At 41.9% G+C, this 23,301-nt stretch overlaps 1 protein-coding gene across 1 annotated transcript in view; it reads right to left on the bottom strand.

Annotated features, from left to right (window-relative positions):
- SLC12A2 (solute carrier family 12 member 2) overlaps positions 1–23,301 on the bottom strand; it is a 394,678-nt gene that overhangs the window by 240,138 nt on the left and 131,239 nt on the right. Inside the window, exons 5-7 of the mRNA XM_086961116.1 lie at positions 23,069–23,208; positions 20,616–20,726; positions 3,995–4,103 (exon numbers count right to left, since the gene is read on the bottom strand). Of these exons, the coding sequence (XP_086817242.1) occupies positions 3,995–4,103; positions 20,616–20,726; positions 23,069–23,208 (360 nt within the window). The remainder of the gene's footprint in view (positions 1–3,994; positions 4,104–20,615; positions 20,727–23,068; positions 23,209–23,301) is intronic.

Genomic DNA, 23,301 nt, shown 5'->3' with positions numbered 1-23,301 from the left:
AGAACAATCTGTACCTCCTCCTGTGTCGAAGTTTATATCAGCAAGTCTGGGGTCTGTTTGTGTTACAGAGTAGGAAGTGGGTCAAAGTTCAGCGGGAGGGAAGATGGGCAACGAAGGCTCAACTGGCGCTGAGAGCTAACCGGTATGCAGTAATCCAGATGGAAGGACTCTTAGCTGGTTAGGGCTTAAAGGCACAGCAGACGTAAGGATACCAAAGCATGGCTGCTTGGAACTTTGATGTTATGGCATAGCGGAGGACCCCCCCCAAAACTCTGGTTGTGCCAGAACCAGTTGCGGGATCGGGTCCGAAGCCAGCTAACTTAGGGAGCGAGATTGAGAGAGGTCTCAGCACCAGCTTCTGCTCGGGCGAATTAGAGTGGTGTGAAGAAGCAGAATGCCACTTTAATTTCTTCTGCTTCTTGTTGGACGCACGCGAGGATTTCAACCACGACGAAGACTGTCCTCTCAAACAGATTTGACAGCTCCAGGACCGAGAACGGGACCAGAATTTGGATTTGGACAGTGAATGGGTTTTATGATGCAAATGTTTGTGCTTGGTGACTTAGAGATTCAATTTAGTGTTCCCGAGGGCCTTCCGGTTCATCAATGTTTTCGAACAACAGCGGTCCCATGCATTCAGAAATATATGAGACAATGAATATAGACAGAATCAGTTTTATATTTTGAGCGACATGTCCAGCCGCACAGAGGTCTTTAAGTTTACTCAATAAGCAAATGATCCGTACAAATGGAATACCTTCAACTAATCACCAGTGTGGTACACAAGCCTGTGCACAACCACTAACGGATCAAATACAGAAGGTAGGTCACGAACATAGAAGGGCTTTTAAGGCAAACAAACATTTTCTGTATAAAATTCTGTTGTACAGAGAAATCAACACAGCACCATTACAATACATAGCAATCACGTTTTGTATAGGGTGCTAGACAGGTCGACGGCGTTACGGTCCCCCCTATTAATCATAGGGACCATCATCAGGACATTCAATTAATGCCTTAACGTTATTAGCCTCTAATTGCCTAAGGAAGAAATGGAGAAAAAGATATATACATTTAAATACGAAAAACTAAAAAAATTAAATCAAGTGACTTATGGTGAAAGGTGAACTTATTCTCTTTATTTACCAGTGAGTTGGGACAATTTTGGAAAAACCGTGAGTTTTTAAGCGGTCGTGTTGCTTGGATGGAGATTTCTAAAGTTCCGGAGTTGTGGGCCGAAGTGGTTCGTATGTGATTGTCGACACTGGGTCGGATTCAAGGTATAGACAAGGCAAATACGAACAGTGCTACTAGCTGCTCAGGTGATGCCAAAAGCCGAACGGTTGATGCCGGCAGTGAATTAATAATGCTACGAAGAGTGGGATTCCGCTATATCGTGCCTATAACGTGGGAGGCGCAGCGAGACTGGCTAGCCGAGTGTTGCTGGGAGGGCTGAAACAAATGCCAGAGTGGCAAGTGCGGGTGGTTAAGGAGACGTGATAAGCCTTGTTTTGAAGAGAGCTAAGTGATAATCTAAGCCAGGCTTACCCGGACACTCATGTGTGACCGGCAAGGGAGTGTAACCTGTATTTGGTCCAGCAGCCCTGTAATCAGGGAAGTAGTTAGAAAGGGATGGGCAAACAGTGGTAAACAAATACACGCAGGTGGCCGTGAGGACCATCTTACCAGGATCAGGCGAGTTTTGTACCGCGTTACAATCTCGTAATCCGACGGTGCCAGGATACTACCTATCGGCGAACAAGAGCCATCAGTAAATTGCGGCTAAGGACGTGGACGAGGTTAGAGAGCTGCGGGCTGCTGGGAACTTACCGGGTTAGTCGGTAATTCAGTATGTTGCCTGGCGTGCTCAGTGGGAGGGGGAGAGGAGTTTAGAGTGAGTGGAGTGAAGCCGATTGGTCTGAAATCATGGGGCGTGCCGGAGCATCAACATAAACAACCGACACGGAACTAAGCAGCCATGCTGGGTGAGGCAAAGTGCATTTCAGATGGGGAAAAGTGCATGGTGAAAGTGAATTAATGTTAACATTTTATGTTTAAAACACAATATTTGAAGTTGGAAAAAGGGGTTACACAGGACAACCAATGTTCAGCCAGGTCAGTGGTGCGGTGTTGATTTCTCTATACAACTGAATTTTATACAGAAAACGTTTGCCTTAAAAGCCCTTCTATGTTCGTAACCTACCTTCTGTATTTGATCAGTTAGTGGTTGGGCACAGGCTTGTGTAGCACACTGGTGATTAGTTGAAGGTATTCCATTTGTACGGATCATTTGTTTATTGAGCAAACTTAAAGACCTCTGTCCGGCTGGACATGTCGCTCAAAATATAGAACTGATTCCGTCTATATTCATTGTCTCATTTCTGAATGCATGGGACCGCTGTTGTTCGAAAAAGTAAGTTCCCCGAGGTCCCCTGCTGACTGAATTGGGGTCCCTTGTTGTTGTCAATATTCCGGTTCATCAAAGCACAGTCGCTGCAGGTGTTGGAGTTGTGGCTCGTCCCCAAGCACCACAGGCATACCTGATGGGGATCCGTCACAGCCATTTGTTTGCGACAGTCCTTAAAGGACTTGAAACTGGTCTTTTTTGCAAGCAACATCCCTTATCTAAAGCTTCCTTTTTGTATCTCATGCTCTAGGAGTTTTGGTTGGTCTCCTTTGCTAGCCCTTTTCTTTGGCTTGACATGCAGGGGTATGTCCTCTAGTTCTATACAGTATCCATGGTCTAGAGTACCAATCAGTCAGAGGTGGCTGAGCTCCACTCCTGGAGAAAAACACTCAGCCTTCCTCCTACAGGTATTTGGTGTTGAGGAGTTTCTCTTTACGTTACTTGGTAGCTGTGTTGACCCTCTGGTGATCTGATCTTTACCTTGGTTCTGCCTCGAGAGGAATGTCTGTGATGCTGGTTATTTCCTGCGTGTGGTTGGAGATTGCACACCACTGCCTATGTAGTCTTGGTAGGGCTCACAGATGTGGCTGTGCCATTACCATTCTTCATCTGATGGAGGGAGTTATCAAGCATTGCTCAAAGCAGACTCTCTCCAATAAAAGGCATGTTTATGATGAAGCACTGTATCTTTTCTTGAAACCAGAGACCATTAACAAGGCATGTCTACATAGAGTGGTACCCATGTACGCTTGCCTACTCGCAATGCCTGCTGAACCTAGGGCAGATTTAAGACCAGTATCTATTACTGTCTTTCTCCTTGATGACTATCTTTGCCCTTTTCTTGTAGTGATCAGGGAGATGTTGCATTATCTCCTCTATCTCTTACTGTTGCTAGTGTCCATACCTATTAGACTATTTTAGAGTTTGCTAATCACCACTGTGAAGCTGCTAATCTCTCCATATTTCTCCCAGCCATCTCCATCATCTTACTTTCCATGTCGTGTGGTGGCCCTATGGATGCTTCGGCATCTGCCCTTTTCCTAGCATTCGATACTAGGATAGTCTCTGCGTGTGCATTATTTCTGTACATTCGGTCTTGCTTAGAGTGTATGCGTTTTCACTCTACTCTGTCACCGCTTTGGAAGAAGCTAGTTCTTTATAAGCTTCCTTTCCCCTGGTCAACAACGCTGGGTAGCATGGGCAGAAACCTTTTCATAGCTGGATTAATTCATATCCACAATATGACATGAACAACATTAAAGTCATCCTTAGAATACCCATACATCACAGGACCCAGGCCAACTACTTTAGAAGCATACTAGGTATGTACACGTTTGGTGCCTGTGGGTTAAGTTGGCATCGAATTACTTCTAAACAATAAAGTGAAAGGAATCAGCATTCCATACCAGTAATACAATATAAAAGGCATAAAGCAAAAAAAAAAAAAAGTAATCTTAATATTTCCAAACCTGTGGTCTTAAGAATTATGTTACAGCCAGGACAGAATATACCATCAAGAACCCAAAACACAAAATTATCTATCACTCTGCTTCACATTTTCTTTTAGTAGGACTCTTTCTTACTTACGTTTATAGCCAAAGAAACCTTTAGGCTTCTTATCTTCAAATGGAATAAACGTTCCTATGAGGAAATCACAAATAGCCAATAGAAGAATCACCAGCAAAACAATCTGGGCCTATAACAAATAGAATAAAGATAAAATAGTAGATACAGATAACTAATACTATTGAATTCAAATAGAATATACAAACAGTTTACTGCATACTGATATTATGCAAATACTAAACCACATAACAGTTTTTTCATCAATAAAGCGTGCATACGGTTCAGTAGCACAGTAAAGGTCTTATCAGAACCACTTAATTTTGACCATGAAGCCAGCCAAAATTGCTCATTTCTGCAATGAGTGATGTGTGTTTTTACTTTTTTCAAAATCTAATTGCAATCCATAGCATATTATTTCAAAAGCAGCAACAACGAGAACTAAAATAGTGTTACGTTGACCATATAATTTGTGTTCCAAATTCAAATGGACGTTTTCATTAACAACCATGAATACCTTCCATGATCAGGTAGAGGGACAAGGAGCTAGTTATAAGCTGCAAGGAGATGGACTGAGAGCTGAAACTTCTTTTTGCATTTGTCACCCCGAGTGGGATGGGTATACCCAGACGTGGGTCCCGTGCTCTCCAAGCCACTGGAGTCAAGCTATCCTGGCTGATGAGGACCAAAAGCCCAATACCGGTCCTAGGATGCTTGTTTCCAGTCCAGGGAGGACCTGGTCTGGCAGTTCGGGCTGGACTGTTCCCATGGGGCACAGGGTCAAGACTGATTTGCATATGGCTGGGTTCAAACTGGAATGGCATCATGTGTGTGCAAACAAACTATAGATTTAGGCCCAGATCTATGTACTGGGATGAATGTATGATATTGTTCAGCATTCTGTCCATCAATTGTTCTTTTTGCACTTGAAAACCCACACAGTCTAAGCCACTATGCAGTACGTACTTTGGCAAATAAATTCTGTCTATCCTGAATGGTCCTTTCAGGTGGCTGTAAAGCTTTCAGTGACTATGCGCTACGAAGCATGGCTCTAACTGCCCAGCAGGCAGACTACATTTGGCCAGCATAAGCCCTGGCTGGCCTAAGAAAACCGCTTTTTTTCAGGTGTCAATGCACTTAAATTCTCTAACATGAGGGTAGGGTTGGTCGGAAAGGTATTAGGATTCACTTTACTGGTTTATGCCTGTGTCAGTGTTTCCGGCATCAAGTGTTGCTTGGGTAATTATGGGTTAACAGGAGGCAGTCTGTGTCATCTGGTGACAGTCAACTGACTGGAAGGGCAGAGCATGGTATTGTCCAAGTGGCCATAAGAGTGTCTGAGTAACTCATTAAAAGGAAATAGAATTTAGTGGGAGCCTGCCCTGGCAGAAGAATTACGGTTAGTACATTAGATTCAATTTGGACACTAAGTAGCTGTAGGAGGGGGATGTCTGCTGCTCTGCGCACCACAACTATAATGGCAGACCTCCTCCACTGGGGGGTTAGGTGGCAAGTGAAGTTTACTCTCGGGAGAGGCGCCCAACTCACTTGAATTCAGCAGTTCAAAAAGACATTCATTACTGTAAGGAAAGGAAAGCAGTCAGTGTGTGTCTCCTTGTCATAGGAGTGGAGAACACTTTAGACTGCATATAAATGAGTCAGGTTCATTTATTGTTGGCAGTGCCATAGTGATTTTGTAAAGCATAGTTTGGCATTGGGCAGATGTCCGTTATGGGTCAGAGACAGATGTCAGTACCAGGTCCAGTAAGGACACACGTGGACTCTGGGTTCAGAATGGATGTCAGGACCTTCATCAGCACAGGGCTGTTGATGGGTCCCAGAGGGACAGTTAGTGACTTAGACGAGCTCGCCGGTGGTAGACCGGAGGCCCCAGCAGCTCCATGGGTCCAAAGGCACTCAAGAGGGAGCTTTAGAATCTTAAAAGTCTGTAATATTGGCTTACTGATGGCCTCTATCTGTAGACTATAACCCAGTGAATTTGGGGCAAGCCAGCACCAACTGTGGAACAGGTTCCGAGCAAGTCCACATTGGAGGTGAAGGGTCATTGGAGTAGTAGATGCATGGCTTCTTGCCTGTCCGAGTTCCAAAAAGGGGTCACATTCCACTTTGATGTTTTGCCCTTGTGACTTGCTTTGGATTTCAACTTACCTGAGAACTCCTACTGAGATACAGCAATGGATCGGCCTTGTGACATGAAGCAAGAACAGCCTCACATGCTGAAGTGCTTTTTCAAATGAGACCTCTCCTTATGTTGGATGACATACACCGTTCATTCCCTCTCTGATCAACTGTATGTGCATCAGAGAGCACTTTTGACACGGTTGATGCCCAGGCACCATAGACTAATAGTGTGGTGGTATAAATAAGAATTCTGCTTTCAGCAATATTCAGGGGAGACCTTTTCACTGATACACACTGTCTGAGAAAATTAGAAGATGTCAGAAGACTGACAAGTTGAGTGGTACTCCAGATCTGCGTCGAAGGACAGGAAAAGAAAGGAACCAATGTCAACCAGGTTAGTGCATACATGCTGTTCTACACCATCACTTCTGTTGGCCTTGCAGGGTTGCCACAAAGTAATGTTATATCACCTGGCGACATACAGTGGCTATAGTTTACAATTCTCAAGATATGGTCTGGTGCTTGGACATTTTCTTAATGTGAGGAATCTGTGGTTTGAAGTATACATCAGAATAACAAATTACATTTTGTTTTAGAAGGAGGGAACCAACACTAAGATTTTCCTTTTAAAATACCGGTTTTAAAATTAACCTGATAATAAATATTAAGTCCTAAGATGTGTTCGTCCTCCCTTTGCTCTAGAAAGTAACAGGAGAAATTGCTCTGGTTTCGTACTGGAAATGGGACACCATGTACAGCAGTTAACAGATTCAGTCTACAACTGCCTGAGGTGAATCTTTGATTTTGTATGAAGAGCTAGCAGTCAGGCTTGTCTCTTGCTTGTGAATTAAAGTGTAACATGCTTAAAGGATGTATAGGCTGCCCAGCAACCACCTGGTCAGCAAAACGTCCTATTTCCAGGTACATTAGTAATTTCCCTTGCCCCCATTTAGGTGTTGCGTTCTATTGCAAGTGGGTGCCTCCAAAATGTGCCACTCGTATTCCAGGCCTCTAGAGTAACAATCAACAGCAACACGCCTAAATGCGAAAACAATAGTGTTTGTTAAGTAGCACATTCACCTCAATGGAAAATCTTCACACTGGCTAAAATCGGGTGAATGAGCAAAGCACTCTACTTCCTCCAAAAGCACACAATAGCTCAGAATTTAAAGCACTATGGGACAACCATTTAAAGATCGCTGACCAGGGATTCAGAGGTGGACATGCGACTCTATTAAAGATAACACGGGTGCTACCAACATATATTCATATGCTTAAATCAGACTGGCGACGTTAATAATAATGGGGTAGCCCAGTGTCCCTCAGAACCTGTGCATTTAACCAAACTACAATTGGTTCTGTCGGATAGAACTATTTCTTAGCATGCTATAATTGATATGAACAAACAAAAGAAACACACCAAAAACGTAATTCAAGTGATTTACGTAGACTCTTATTTCAGTTTGTACATATGGCTGTCACATGAACGTTAAACAGATTGTTCCGACACGTGAGTGACTTTTTGGAAATATGTGAATGAAGTGACAACGTGATATTGTGCATAAAAAGGATTATATGCAACAAAGGAGACTGTACAACAGTAAGAAAAGTATTTCAATTAACATCTGTCCTTCTTTAATTAAGTTTTCCATGTTTTCTCAAAACCTTGGCACAAAACGTATTTAAGCTTTGGAGTGATGAAACCTGAGTGGGTGTGGAGCACGGACGTTTCAACCCTGGAAAGCGCATTAATTAGGCAAAAAGTTGCGGCGGTTCTTTTTTAGGACAGTAGGATGAAGAGGGACAGCCAGAAACTGTAGCATCCAAATGGTAGAGCTAGTTCAGCGAGAGGAATCATACTGGAGACTTTTGTAGTCAAGGTGCTTGAGTTTGAAGGAGTCCCCCACCCCCTATCTCTCCCAGTGTTTTCATAGGAAAATATTTTTTTGATTTTCTAATAACTTTGGTATTGCTAGACAAATCTTCACAAAACCTTCCTGGAATGTTTTGGGGTGATCAAGCAGATGGGGGCGAGAAAAAGGGCAGGGGGTGTTACAAAACTGAAAATCACTATGCATCTTCCATTGACTTCTTTTTAAAAAGTCTACACCACAAACGGCTGAACAGAATTTCAAAATTTGGCAGGAAGCTAGATTTTGGCCAAGAAAGTGTGATGTGGTGTAAAACCATTCCGCAGTTTGAGATATTAAGGTTAAAAAATAATTGTCTATCTGGATGGTTTAGTTAGTGAGAGGCTTGTGAGGGCTGTGAGACTAAATAGCCATCAGATTGGTTGAGAGGGCTTCTTTCCCCGTGGACCTCTTGCTCCCACAGGGTCGGGAATTATTTACTTTGGGACTAGTGTACTTCAGTGCTTCGAGTTTAAAACTTTACTGTAATTGAAATTTTCAGCTAACTACACCATTACTTTAACCTTTGTTTTTTTAGTGTGTGTGTGTGTGTGTGTTTAGTCATTGAAAAAATCAAAGTAATGGTGTAGTTAGCTGAAATGTTCAGTCACAAAGTAAGGTTCTAAACTCTACAAAACACAGAAATTCAGAGTTAATTATCGCAAATAACTATAACTGGAGTCCTAAGGTACTATAGCACACGCCGCAGCCACACAATTTTCTCATCAATAATTTTATGGTAAAGCTTGCAGTGATAGTCAATGAAGTCCTAGAAGATGTCATGAGTGAAGTAATATGTGGGTTAATCAGCAGCGCATGGTTATAGTTACCATAGGGCTCAGGTTATTGCTACTTTAGATAATAGTAACTGGTGAATTTCTGAGGTGTTTAAGTCTAAATCTTTACTTTGATACTGAACATTTCACCTAATTAGAACTCTACTTTAACCTTTGGATTTTTTTAGGGGAGCCCTGCGTTTAGCTACCCAGGCAGTCACCCACAAAGGCTGTGCGCAAACAGAGGGTTTGACATGGGTATTGGCCTGCCACCTGGCCTTGTGGCCTATCCTCCAGGAGGCTGTTAACCCCACACCGTGCACAGACTTTGGGGCACTCGCCTATAATTTAGAAGTACACTAGAGAATGGGGGTTCTGGGTCTAAAATAGGCTCAGGGAAAAGGGGGGGGGGAATGGAGCGGCTATATATATATATATATATACACATATATATATATATATATATATATATATACATACATACATACATACATATATATATATATACACACACACGCATACACACAATAACTGCTGTATTTCAATGGTTTTGTACGAGTGAAGTCTGAGCTAAATGGAACTTACAACCCCTAATTGCACAGATTAGGACCTTGTTATGTTTATTAATCATGTAATGTAATGTAATGTAATGTAATGTAATGTAATGTAATGTAATGTAATGTAATGTAATGTAATGTAATGTAATGTAATGTAATGCGCGCGCTATGTTCATTGCACGCGCGACCTGCCGGTGCATTGTGACGTGAGGGTGTTCTACCTGACCACCGGCGGGTTGACAGTTGCTCTGAGTGGTGACTGCATATAGATGTGCCTTGGTGTCAGGACTATACTTAAATAAAGGTCTTATAACTTACCTGCCTGATCATCTTTACAAGTTGGCGGCGAGACGGGGATCCTGACACCACGAAGAACACACCAGAAGCCGTCAAATCGGTTGTTGGGTACGTCTTATACTGCAACGAGTTGCGATCTCATCTGAATTCCGCAAATAAGTAATTGGTGATAAGCGGAATCTCCAGGACAACAGCTGTCCCACCACACAGGAATTGCGTGTGGCATTGAAGTCGCGGATGGTTACAGCGGCGCTAAAGTGTTTGTGTTCATCTATAGAACATTCCTGGAGGCAGCATTCTGGATGTCGCTCTATACACAGTTTCAACGGTAGAGTTGGATGTATCCAGCTGCTTGTGTTAGCCCTGCGCGCTGTCAGGGTTTCCATGGTTCACCCCTCCGGTACGAGTGAGGGAATTATGGAGGAGGTTTGATGGATCTCATGCGCTTTAAGGGATCACCACCGGGATGTTTCAAGAGACTTGCGCCATAGTCTGTGGAGTTGTTTCCTGTTTGCCCACTCATCCTCTGGCTTGTTAACTATTTCGCAGATGTGAAGACTGTGCACCCTGGTTGTGTGGTGATCCTTCCTTCCATGTGTGGAGAAGAATGGATGCCTGAGAGGGATCGGTGAGGAACAGACGCATGAGGGGATCGGTTTCATTAAGAGACGACTTTGCGGTTAGTAATCAGCGTGTGCCGCCTTTCTAACGAAACTACACGACGCATCCCGAGGAGAAGATTTTCCTGTCCGGTTTGGATGTGACGTCAGCTGAACGCAGCGTTCAACGACGTCGGGCGGCCATCTTGGAGAAGTCGGACGCTGTGTTTCGTGCTTGTCATTTTTACGGTGATACGCACACCAGGCCTCATTAACCAAGCGTCTGTTTCTAGCGCTACTAGGTGTTTAAAAACACAAATAAACACTAGGAAGCTAATAGTTTTGGAACTCGCGTGTTGCTCAAAGCGGTGACACGCACACCATTAAAAGTATGTTTTGGGAAAATTAGATCTATTTGTTCTTAAACACTTCCAGTATCCCCTAGATTTGGAACATTAAAACATTGGCTGGATAACAATTGCATTGAAGAAAAAAAATTACAATTTCAAGGATTATAACCATAAAGGATAATTCAAAAATAGTATTGTACTTGTGGGTCGGAAATAAGTATTTACAAGAAAAGAAATATTACTTACCTCAAAATCTGTCCTCATTTGAAACATAAAATACAATTAGCCATGGCTTCAGGTAATGTGTGGAATTTATCTCCACCCTTACCTTGAGTACTTTGAGAACTATTTATCCACTTTTGAGGGGGATGAAGAATTGACCCCTGAGAAGAAAAAGAAAATTCTTCTTCATTGTTTAGGTGCTAAGGCAATGAAAATTTACAACCGCATCAACAAAAAAGCTAGGCCAGGTGATGTATATATACTATTGCATTAGAAGATTTGACAATGTATTTTAAGCCTACTATTTCTGTCAACAGATTCAAATTTTTTCAACGCAGGCAAGCCCCTGAAGAGTCTGTAGAAGATTACATTGCAGCGTTCAAAAATTTAGCACTAACTTGCAGATTTGGGGCATTACATGAGGAGCTGGTTCGTGACCAGGTCATTATGAGATCCTCAAATAAAAATGTCCAGGAGAAACTGTATGCAAAGGGTGAATTACCATTAGAAGAAGTAGTAGAAATAGTTAAATGTACTGAATTAACTGGAAGGTGTGCCAAAGCTGTGTTACACGAAGAAAAATCCTCTACTGAGGACAAATCTATGGTGGCAAAAGTCATTAGTTCTAGAAAAGCTAATAGTAAGCCTAATTCCGGTTACGTACAGAAAAGAGATTCTAGCCATAAAGCTAAGCTTTCAGAGGACAGGAAAGGTTATAGATGTGGCAGTAGATACAATTTGGCTAATGGCAGATCGTGTCCAGTGGTAAGACAAAAATGTTCAAATTGTAGTATGGTAGGACATTTCAATGCCATGTGTCCTAAGAAACAAAAAGGGGGAAGAAATGTAAAAGCTGCAATTTATGAAGAAGAAAAATTTACATCTGCAGAGGAAGATGATATGAATTTATTTGTGTTGAATGTGGAAGATGGTGGTAACAAAAAAAAGAACATTGGAGGGGTAGACATATCAATTAATGCTGATTCAGGCTCACCATACACTATAGTAAATGAAGTATGGTTAGAGAAATTTGTTCCAGTCATTGCAAAGAAGTTAAAGAACCCAGATATTTTTCCAAAGTTATTTTTTATGAACCTATTGAAATGTTAGGTTACAGGGAACTACAGTTCCAATTTAAATCCCGCCAAACAGTTGGCAAACTGTATGTCTCCAAGGTGGGTACATCTGTTTTAGGGTGGATTGACCAAGGAGAATTAGGTATAATTCTGGATCCCAACAGTCCGGATCCCGTCCTCATCTTACAAACAGAGGAAGAATGTAACAACTTCAAGAAAAAGGTATCCTAAGGTGTTTTCAGAGAACATTGGAAAACGTAAAGGTTTTGTCCATGAAATTAAACTTAAGAGATGCTGTGCCTTGTATACACAAGTCTAGAAACATACCGTTTTCAATCATTGGTGAGGTGGAAGATGAACTTAAAAAATTACAGAAGGAGGGCATTATTGAGCCGGTTGAATCAGCAGAGTGGGTTTTGCCATTGGTTATCGCGAAGAAGCCCAACGGCAAGCTCCGTCTATGTATTGATCTACGCGATCTTAATAAAAACATTCTGGTGGGTCAATTCCCTTTGCCAAAAATAAGTGAGATGCTGTCCCTTACTAATGGTGCTAAATGGTTTTCAACTAAGCTCTGCCTACCACCAAGTGGCTTTACATCCCAAAAGCAGGAGCCTTACCACATTTGGAACCCCTCTGGGGTGTTTCAGGTTTAAGAGAGTACCATTTGGACTGGCCTCTGCTGCGGCCATATTTCAGAGGTTGATGAGTGAACTCTTTAAAGGGGAAAAAAACCTCTTAATTTTCCAAGATGACATCATCGTAACAGGCAAAAGCAGAGGTGAACAGGATGCCAAACTTAACAGAGTCCTAGGGTTGCCAGAACATCATGGGCTTACAGCGGATCTGCGCAAATGCAAATTTGCTGCAAATAAAGTCACCTATTTGGGGCATGAAATTGATGGGAATGGCATAAAACCAAAAAAAGAGCTGCTATCAGCAATTAGGGAAGCCCCCTCACCCAAAAATAAGGAAGAGGTCAGAGCATTCCCAGGCCTCTCAGAATTTTATGCTAAATTTGTAAAGAACTTCTCTTCAAAAACCTTACATTTAAGAGAACTCATAAAACAGAAGAATAAATGAGTGGGATGCTACTTGTGAAGAAGCATTTAACAAGATAAAAAAGAGGACATTTGCGATGCCCCACTTCTTGAAGGGTTTAACCCCTCTTTCAAAAGCATAGTGACAACTGATGCAAGCAATAAGGAGTTGGGGGCTGTACTCTCACAGGTTAATGGAGAAGGAAAAGAGGTTAGCATTGCTTTTGCCTCACGTTCAATCACGCCAACAGAAGGAAGGTATTCTGTGATTGAGAGGGAGGCACTAGCATGTGCATGGGGTTTGAACCATTTTAGACAATACATATGGAGATACAAAATCACCCTTTAAAGTGATCACAAACCCTTAGTAAAAGTGCTTTCTACAAAGGGACTTAAAGTTGCTTCTCCCCGTTTGTCACGAATTTCAATTAAATTGTTAGAATATAACTATGAAGTTGAATATCTTCCTGGTGTGAAAAACAAGGTGGCGGACTGTCTAAGCCGTTTACCTCTACCAAACAGTGAAGATCAGGCTTCAGACATTAACACTTTCTGCATAGCTAATGTTGTAGAAGAAATGCCATGTATCTCTGGTGCAGAGTGGTCAGAAAATATGGAAGAGGGTGATGTTCTACTTGAGGTAAAGAAATACATAAGAGGGGGCTAGCCTGATAAGAAAAAAATACCTGCTCTACTGCGTCCATTTTGGGAACTTAGGGACGAGTTGTCTATCGAAGGTGATTTGACTTTGAGAAATGGAAAGGTTGTTCCGCCCAAAGGTTTACGCACTAAACTCCTCGATATTTGCCACGAGGGGCACCTTGGCATTGGTAAAACCAAGAGTAGAGTCAGGAATTCATACTGGTGGCCTGGTTATGACATAGAAATTGAAAGAAGTGTCAGAAATTGTACCGCCTGTGAAAACTGACAAGTCAAAGCACACACTTAGACCACCTCTTCAACCCCTGTCTTGTCCTAACATTCCTAGGGTCAGATTGGGTATTGACATTTGCGGGCCCATTCGTGAACAAGGAGAACTGTTACATCTTATTGTACAGGTAGACCATTTCCCAAAATGGCCAGAGGTTGAAGTGGTACAAGACGCAGAAGCTAAAAATGTTGTAAGTTTTTTGCGCAAGCTATTCCTAAGAGAGGGTCTTCCAAATTGCATTGTGTTAGACAATGGCCCACAGTTCACGTCAAAAATATTCAAAGAATTTCTGGTGAAACATGGGATAGAACACAAAACCACGTCTGTTTATCATCCTGCAGGTAATGGTGCCGTTGAAAGGTTCAATCGGGTGATTAAAGGAATCATTCAACTGGCAAATCAGAATGACATGTCATGGAGAAAACAACTAATCAAAAATCTTTGGTCATTCCGGGTTACGACATGTGTATCAACAGGTACCAGTCCCTTTGTACTCTTGAGAGGGAGGACTCCCATTACAAAGAATAACGTAGGTTGTGCTACCCCTAAAAGAGAATTGGTCTCCAGAGGAGATACAAGGGAATTTACGAAGGTCACAAACCATTCGTAAGAAATATTATGACAATAAGCATGCATGTAAAAAGCAGGTGTCAATGTGAGAGTAAAAAATACCAGAAGTACTAGCAAGGGTAAAAATCACTACTCTCAACCAATGGAGGGAAAGAAAGTGTTCTGTAATTCTGCTCTTTTGAGTGATGGAAAAACTTGGTATTTTTCAGCTTTATCATTGTGCAAGGAGGGGAAAGGAATGGTTGGTTCTCAAATCAATCCTGAAAATAATGAAGTTTCCTGTTCTCAAGACTACGATTGGATTCTGGACCGTGAGGAAATTGAAGGGTCTCGGCCAGATGGTACTAACATTGTATCTTTAGGTGCAAACGAAGTATCTTCTGAGAGTGAGAACACTTCTGATGCCTCACGGGTGGAAGACAGTAGTAGTAGGCAGAGCAAGGAGACATCTGAAGAGTATAGGTATCAGACCAACAGCGATACTAATTCTGATTCAGATGATTCTGTTTATGAAGATGTTACGTCACCGGACGTCAGTTGTGAGGATGAACCTACAGTGAGCAGATATGGGAGAGTGGTCAAACCTCCAGCTAAGTTACAAGATTACATATTTGATTAGCTGTGGTTTCCCCTCCTCACCCTTAAACTTCAGTCGTGCACCCCCGGTCCTTCTTGTTGTTTTGGGAAGGGAGATGTGTTATGTTTATTAATCCAGTGCTTTTATCTAATGTAATGCACGCGACAGTTGAGGGTTGACAGTTGCTCTGAGTGGTGACTGCATAAAGACGTCTATACGACTATACTTGAATAAAGGTCTTATAACTTACCTGCCTCACTGGTCATCTTTACAGACCTCACATTAGATCACTCATGACATGGTCAGTGACATCACTGATATATCAAATTGCATCACTGATGACAACAGAATCACTCACACTTCCCCATACAACCTTTTGTATGCCCACTCCCACACCCACACCCACATCCCAGAGACCCCATTCCCCAGTACCCAGCATCTTTGCTGGGAACTGTAGGGGGAGAATGAATGTCCCTGCCGGCTCCCTGCCTCCTGCGGGACCCGGTATTCCTTTGACACACAGGGAGCTGCTGTGTGTCAAAGCAATTGTCCTCTGTTTCCCTGCCTGCAGGCGGGGAAACAGAGGACACCTCAGCTCTCAACAAGCGGGAACACAGTTCCAGCTTTCTGACGGCGAGATTTTTTGATTTGGCAGGAGCGGTCAGTAGTTCTCGGGCTTGAGGGAAACTTTATGTCCCAGTGTTGGTCACCCTCCACCCCCTGCATTCAATTCTACCAAACCCCAGGGCTTTTCAAAAGCCTTGGAGGGGGGCATTTGGCCCACCCAGAGGCTTCCTAAAAAAGATGCGTCGCAGACCGCACGTCTTTCAATTTTGCCATGAACCGGCAGATCTACTTGCATATTTGTGGCAAAATTGGATTTTAAGAATAGCTTTTAACCCCACCACCACTCATAGGGGGTCCAGCATATTCCTACCCTGCCCACTTTTCTTTTGTGGGGGAGGGGGGTCTGCTTTAAGCAGAGTCCCAAGATGGCTGCCAACCCTTCCTGGTAGAAGGGCCGGCAGTCACTCAGATTTAACCCCTTCCACACTCATGACGAGCTGGGCTCGTCATGGCGTAGCCTCCTCGCACGCTGATGACGAGCCCAGCTCGTCATGAACAATGGACTTTCAAAGAATTCAGCACCGGAGGAAAATATCAATAGCAGTGATGGTGTTAAGCAGGAGGACAGTGAATCTGCGTCCCAATATTCTTAGCCCTTTAATCTCTTTAAAACTACTGAAAGTATTTACACAAAATCAAACAACGCATGCTTTCTGGACCAACATCTAGCATTCTGCCAAATTTGGTGCAATTCCGTTCAGCAGTTTGGGCTGGAGTCGTGTTCAAAATCCTTATGGGAAAATGCATGTGGAAAACATTTGAGAACCCCCTTTTTTCAGCCCCCACTTAACTGATCACCCCGAAACTTTCAGCACAGCAGCTGAACCGCCAGATGTATAACTTGTCAAACTTTCATGAAGATTTGTCAAGCGCACCAAAGTTATTGGCGAAACAAAAAATGCTCTTCCTATGGAAATTAGGTCCTACAAAAATCGGTGACGTCAGAAGACATGCCATGAGCGAGGTAATGTGAGGTCATAAGCAGTGCATGGCAGGTTGGGAAAGTTCTAGTTAGAGCTGCTAAGTATAACTGGTAAATTTCTGAGTTTTGCCTTTTTCAGTTCAAAACGTTAATGTTCATTCTGACAAAATCAACGATAATTTTCCTTTAACCTTCGTTTTTTTCAGTAAATTACTAGGGGTTTTAAAAAAAAATATTTTTGAGAGTGTGTGTAAGGTAGAATTACTTTATAATATAGGTTATGATCCGACATTCTTTTAGTAAGAGTTTCTCTTTCTTTATTGTAACAAACCAGGCTATGGTTCACGGTTTGTAAACTCTTCGTAAATTGTGTTTGAGTATTAAACAAGTAAATATTCAATAGAAATAGTTTATTTGCTCCTTTACTGTAACTCTAGAGACATTTCGCAAGCAATATTTTTTGGAGGAGTCATTACTCTCAAAATCACAGGTGTGCATACTAGGGTGTGTAGAGGGACTGGTTCCTCTGCGCAGGCCTCTATCTGCAACAATAAGTGTGCATAGTAGAGTGTAGGCAGGGACTGAGCGCTCCTTTCAGACTGCTCTCTCAGATGACAGGTGTGTGGAGAGACTAGCCCCTTTGATGAGGCCTCTCTAATGATGGGTGTGCGTAGCAGGGTGTGGAGAGGGACTGGCCTCATTTCAGACCTCTCTAAGATGACGGGCATGTGTAGCAGGGTGTGGGAAGGGATTGTCCTCTCCTTTAAGACCTTTCTCTCATATGACTGGTGTGCATGATCGGGTGTATGGAAGGACTGGACTCTTTGCAAAGACCTATCGCTGTAATGACAGGTGCGCATAGTAGGGTGTGGGGAGGGACTGAGCTCTACTTTCAGACGAGTCTCTCAGGTGACAGATGAACATAACAGGGTGTGTGGCGGGACAGGCCTCTCTGTAATGATAGGTGTGCATAGTGTGTGTGGGGAGGGATTGGACTCTCCTTTCAGACCTCGCTCTCAGATGCTGGGTGTGCATAGTAGGGTGATTGAATGAGCCTTAACTACACACAACTCTTCTTAAACAAATTAGCATAAATAGTAGAGTCTGATAAACCGCAACTCCAGTAAGACTCCTTCATACAGTAACAAGTGTGCTGAGCAGTGTATTCAATCACCTATTTCTGCCTAGCTTTTCTGATCGTGCGAGATCATAACAATAAAACAAAACAAAAAAAAAGATTGAACAATTTAATCGAATATCTTACACACTTCCTCTCAAACTACAAAGACCACAATATGCAATCCTACAAATAAGGTGTATTGAGAACTCATCTACTCTTTTATACTATTAATCACACGAGAGTCCTGCAAGATTATAAAAATTACTTGAACAATATACATATATTATCTTCCACGTAGTTACCCCTTAGACACCTCCCCAAGTCTATGGGGGACAGATTACTTTTCTGCTGCCCCCTTATACACCTTTTTTTACTTCATTTTCAGAATACCTCCAATTTTTCAGGATAAACAATAATGGCAGCAATTTAATTTCTAATATCCAACAGCCAGATAATCAGAGCGCAAGAGCGTAAAGGCTCACAAGAAAAAATGGCCTCTCGACAAGTCATATGCCTCAATTTTTTACTTTAGGCTCTCGCGAGCCCAACTGACAAAATATACAATTATTTTTGATCCTTTAGATCTCAAAAAACTACTGAACAGATTTACGCCAAATCACAAAAAAGCATATTTAGCTGACCAAGGCTTGCTCCCTGCTGATTTTGGTGTAATTCCATCCAGCAGTTTTTGCTATAACCGGTCTTAAACCAGTCTATGTAAAATGCATGGAAATTTTACGCTTGACCCCCTTTTTCTCAGCCCCCGCTGGGCCGATCCCCCCCGAAACTTTACAGGAAGGATCTGAGGTGGATGAACTTTGCTTTTGGAAAGTTTCAGGAAGATTCAAACAAACTCCATTGCGCTAGGTGGGAAAGCTTTTCTGAATCGAAAAATTTTTCCGAACCATAGTAAATTATAATTTGAAAGGGGCATGCCTTCAAAACTGCAAGCCAATATGATATGTATCAATTGCGTCCAACTATAATTCCAATTGCAAACCATTGATCAGTTGCTGACTCACAAGCGGAGATGTGAACTGACTGGTTGGACACCTTTCCATTTTAGAAATGAGATGGTCTGGTTTCCAAAAACTTTTAAGAAATACAGGCAGCAAAAAAACCAAACAAAAAAAAAACACAAAAAAGATCTTGTTTAGGCAGCAATCAAAAGAGATGGTGGTCTGCGGTACATTGTAGTCCACCATTCATTTAATAGCTGCTATCGCATGCAGACACAAATTGCAACCCCTCTAATGAACATTAGGTAGATTGTTTTGGGACCTCTCTTGAGTCCCTATTTTGCAAGGAGACCTGCTAGCACATAGGATGATTCACAAAATCTGATTCACAATGGGCAATTTCTGACCTCTTTTAGGAAATCCGACCTTAGTACATCTGACCCAATGTCTACATATGCCCTTTGAATTCCGAGGTAGCAGAATGTGACTAAGAAAATGCAAGTGAATCAGCACTTCTAGCCGGTATACGGTCTTCAAAGGACCGGATTTACCAGACAAATCTCCAAGTGTTTTCAGACAGCATTTAAAATCATGCCCATAATGTGTGAATGGAAAGGCCGTATTCACTAACAATTTTGACACAGACTGAAGGTGTTCAACATAACAAGTAGGTGACTATTTTGCAAATTTTAATGAAGCATTTCTGCAACACCATCATAACAAGCGTAATATCACAAAGCCAGAACTATAGGTACCACATTTTTTAAAGCTGTAGCCTGGCTGGGGCTTACATTGACAGCTTCACTGAAAAATGTGCTATTGTCGCTGGGACGATCAGAAAATTAGCTGTTTCAGAGTACGTCACAAAGGAAACTGTATCTTCCACATTGCATGTTTTGCACCATCAGCACAGTCAAATTTAGCCTTGAGGTTTGGGGGCATGAGTGACAATGGGGTTCATTTATCCATTTCAATAATGACTTATTGAACACCATTCACTGGGGCAATCTGATTAGTAATTTCTTAATTTTTCAGTGTTAAACGTGACAGCTCTGCAAGAGGGTAAATATTTTTGTGTTTATACTTGTGGTACCGATAGCACAAGGATTCCTTTCGGCGTGGATGAGTGGAGCATAAAGAGATCTGGATACTTTTAGGTCTTGCAATCTAATTATCAAGTAGACAGTTAATAATGGCTAGGGATGTGGGGCAACAGGGAAGTGAAGCAAGCAATCTGCATACGTTGAATGTATGAGTTGGCGTCAGAATGGTCCCTCCTCCTTGCAACTAGAGTTTTGTGAAGACCTTTTATCCATCTTAGTGGCACTACACATCAAGTATTCACTTGCACTAACATTTAACCTACTTAACTGTTCAGAAATCTGTACTGCTAAATGAGATTAATGCAAAGAAAATACTGCCTAAAGAAGATAGTCTAAATTTAACAAATTACACCACTGATCTCGTTTGGGCATAACAACTGTAGCAGCCGTCCCCAAGATAGAGCAACAGGCAATTTGAAAAACAAGGAAAGTCTCAACATTTTTAGATCTCTAAATTACAAGATGATAGACATTCAGAGAATCAACTGGTTAAACATCTACATAAAAGGAAATGTATTGCTATTTTAGCAACTGATTTTGGTGGAAATAGTGAAAAACCATTTCATCCACACAAAGATAAATGCTGCATCACAAAAGGAGAAGAAAAAAGGATTCTATCCCTAAACAGCATTGTAAATAGTTAGGGGCAAGTGGAATAATCAATTTAAAACTTAATATACGGATTTCTAAACAAACACCCCCTTCATGTATGAACCGGTATGGACAACAAAAGAGTTGTAATACGTACTAAAAAAGACTCCTCATGAGAAACACATTTAAAAAGAAAAGTATTAAAATATGCCTAGCCATTGACAGCAGGATATGAAAACACCTTATCGAGATGCTTCGACTGATGTGCTTACATACTTTTGATTCCCACTCCATGCCTGCTACAGAGATACCCAGGAGAACTACTATTGTAATGGCTCCAATGATTCTGATGTCATTCATCCCGTCTATCATAATGGCATCATTTTCCTAGAAAAGAAATGCACACTTTATTACAACAGCCAGGGGAGAGCAATATCATTCCGCTTCACAAGATAATGGAACATTTTCATTCAATCAATAAAGCCTGCGTAAAAAGAGCACCGGTAACATTCAATAAACACTGCCCAGATGAGACCCAGAAATTAATTTTAGTTCTAATAATAGTACAGTAGAAGAGCACTGGAAAGAACCTGTTAACGCCTTACCGCTCCGGGACAGCGCATCACACACTAGCTTTGAAAAGGATGCAGCAATTGGCCTAGTTAGCAGATTTTGGTAATGTGTACAAAGCCACTGAGAAGGTCGGGAGTGCACATTTAACAATACTAGTCAATTTAGGAGCCTGAAATCAGGATCTCTTAAACATTCATTATCAGCGTCCGGATGAGACAGAATGGTCTTCAATTGATCACGGGGACTGTGAAACTAGGCTAAAACGGCAAAGCAGCAAAGTTAAACTGACCAAGCAAATAAACCTTGCGATTATGTGCAGATGTGGAACAAACATCATTTGCAAGAAGGACAGCTCCCAAATCACGGTCAAACAACAAAATCGCGTCATCAAGCACCCCATCAGTGAAGGAACTGCAAGTTTGTACAGATGGGCCTTATTGACTACAATGTACTGAAAGGGCTACGAGCAGTGTTTCACCTCAACCACACAGCTGCAGGTTATCGTTGTGTGACATTCCCGGTTGTGGCAGGTCACAAACTTGCCAAACACAGTGTCAAGATACCCAGCTGGGTTTGCCAGTTTCAGGTCCGAAAAAAAGACCATAATTAGACCTTGGAAGCTACAATCATGTAGACTATTTTCAAAGTGGTAGTTCTGCCTCTTGTGGAACAAATGCCGAGAATCTGGTAAATTAAGACATTGAACTGACTTCTTTCTAATTAGATCCGAATTCATGATTACAAACACCCCTGCACCCAATCAATCACCCTCTAGTTCTGGAAATAAGGCACTTTACCACACTCAAGCCCCCACCCTGCACACTCACCCGTATAAAAAACACACACACACACACACACACACACACACTAGACCATTTCATGTTTCAAATGCTCTTGCAGCAACTCGTGAGCACTGGCAAATTCAATAGGTCTCGCCAATGCAAGATTTATTGGCTTTGCCAATGTTTTAGCAATGTTGGACACCAGCATGGCTACTGCATGGCTAAAGGTTAGTGGAATGGCGGGGCACAGAGTGCATTCCCATGGAAGCCTTCAGAATGTCCCAAGATTTTGTGAGCAACCCAGAAAGCAGCAGTGTCTGGTAGGCTTCGTCCCAAAAAGCTCACTGAAAATACCCCATATATCTTCATCTTGGGAGCTAAAGTCACACAATATCACATAGCGAAAAATAAAAAATAAAGCACTGGAACCATCCACCTATTGGGGTTTGCCTTTTCTTTTAAGGACCTATTACCACAATCTTTTAGCTGAAAACAAATGGCTGCATAAATAAACAAAAAAACAAAAAAAAACAAAAAAGAATACAGGCATTAGCTAGGAAAAGCCAACACACCTAAAAGTCGACTGTCTCTAAACACATAACTAATGATAAGGCCAGAGTACAAAATAGCAAGCTGCAAGATGAAATAAACATGGGTTAGATGTATCAAAGGGTTTTGCCCATTCTGTGTCTATGGGGAAATGTATGGATACATATAGCCCTATGCCTGTAGTGCAAAAAAGTGTCAAATATCATCTGAGGCCCAGAGCAATTTCTACCACAGACAACATACCAGAATCTCTCAATTACATTTTCATCTATACCAGGTGCAAAAAAGCCCACACACTGCATTCTGAAAGTACATTATGAGTATTTATTTCGATAATACCTTAAATAAATGAGCACAACAGTTAATTAATGTTTGGATGCAAATTACCATTTAAAGCTAAACGTGATATGGACTTTATTCACTTGGAGCGTGCCAACTCCTACATGGGTTGTCCCGCCTGCTAAACAGTTAAAGAACTCTTCTCTTGCCCCATCCTGCTGTCTCACATACAAGCAACGCCGAATGAGTCTCCAACTACAGCAGTTTGACATGCCAGAATTTCTCCGTTCCATGTCTTTGGATACAAGACAAATTGATAAATAACTTAAAAATAGTAATTTGCTTACTAAATATTAATAAAGAAAGACAGTGGAACGTGATGTTCAAGAACTGCAGTAATGCTGATGGGAAAACCTACAAAATAAATAGAAACCTGTAGGTGATGGAAAAACGTCAGAGATTCAGAAAACCGACATTTATTCAACGCAATAACAGCGTTACAAAAACAAAAGAAGTGATTGACAGTACATCAACTAAACCACTTGCCTTAAGTATGTCGACGACGGTTTCGGAAAAACCAACCACGTACATGGCTACAGCAACAGCATTTGCAAACGCAAAAATAAGGCCTATTGCTCCTCCGAATTCAGGTCCCAAACTTCTGGAAATTAAATAGTACGCCCCACCTAAAAGTAAAAATAGATACTCAATGTGGTATTACTTCCATAGCTATTAACTTAGGCAGAAAATGGAAACCAGGTCTACGACATCCACTTCAT

This window comes from Lissotriton vulgaris, chromosome 3_1, assembly GCF_964263255.1.
Source record: "Lissotriton vulgaris chromosome 3_1, aLisVul1.2, whole genome shotgun sequence".
In the NCBI taxonomy this organism is placed as follows: Eukaryota; Metazoa; Chordata; class Amphibia; order Caudata; family Salamandridae; genus Lissotriton; species Lissotriton vulgaris.
This window is presented reverse-complemented; position numbering and strand designations above follow the sequence as displayed.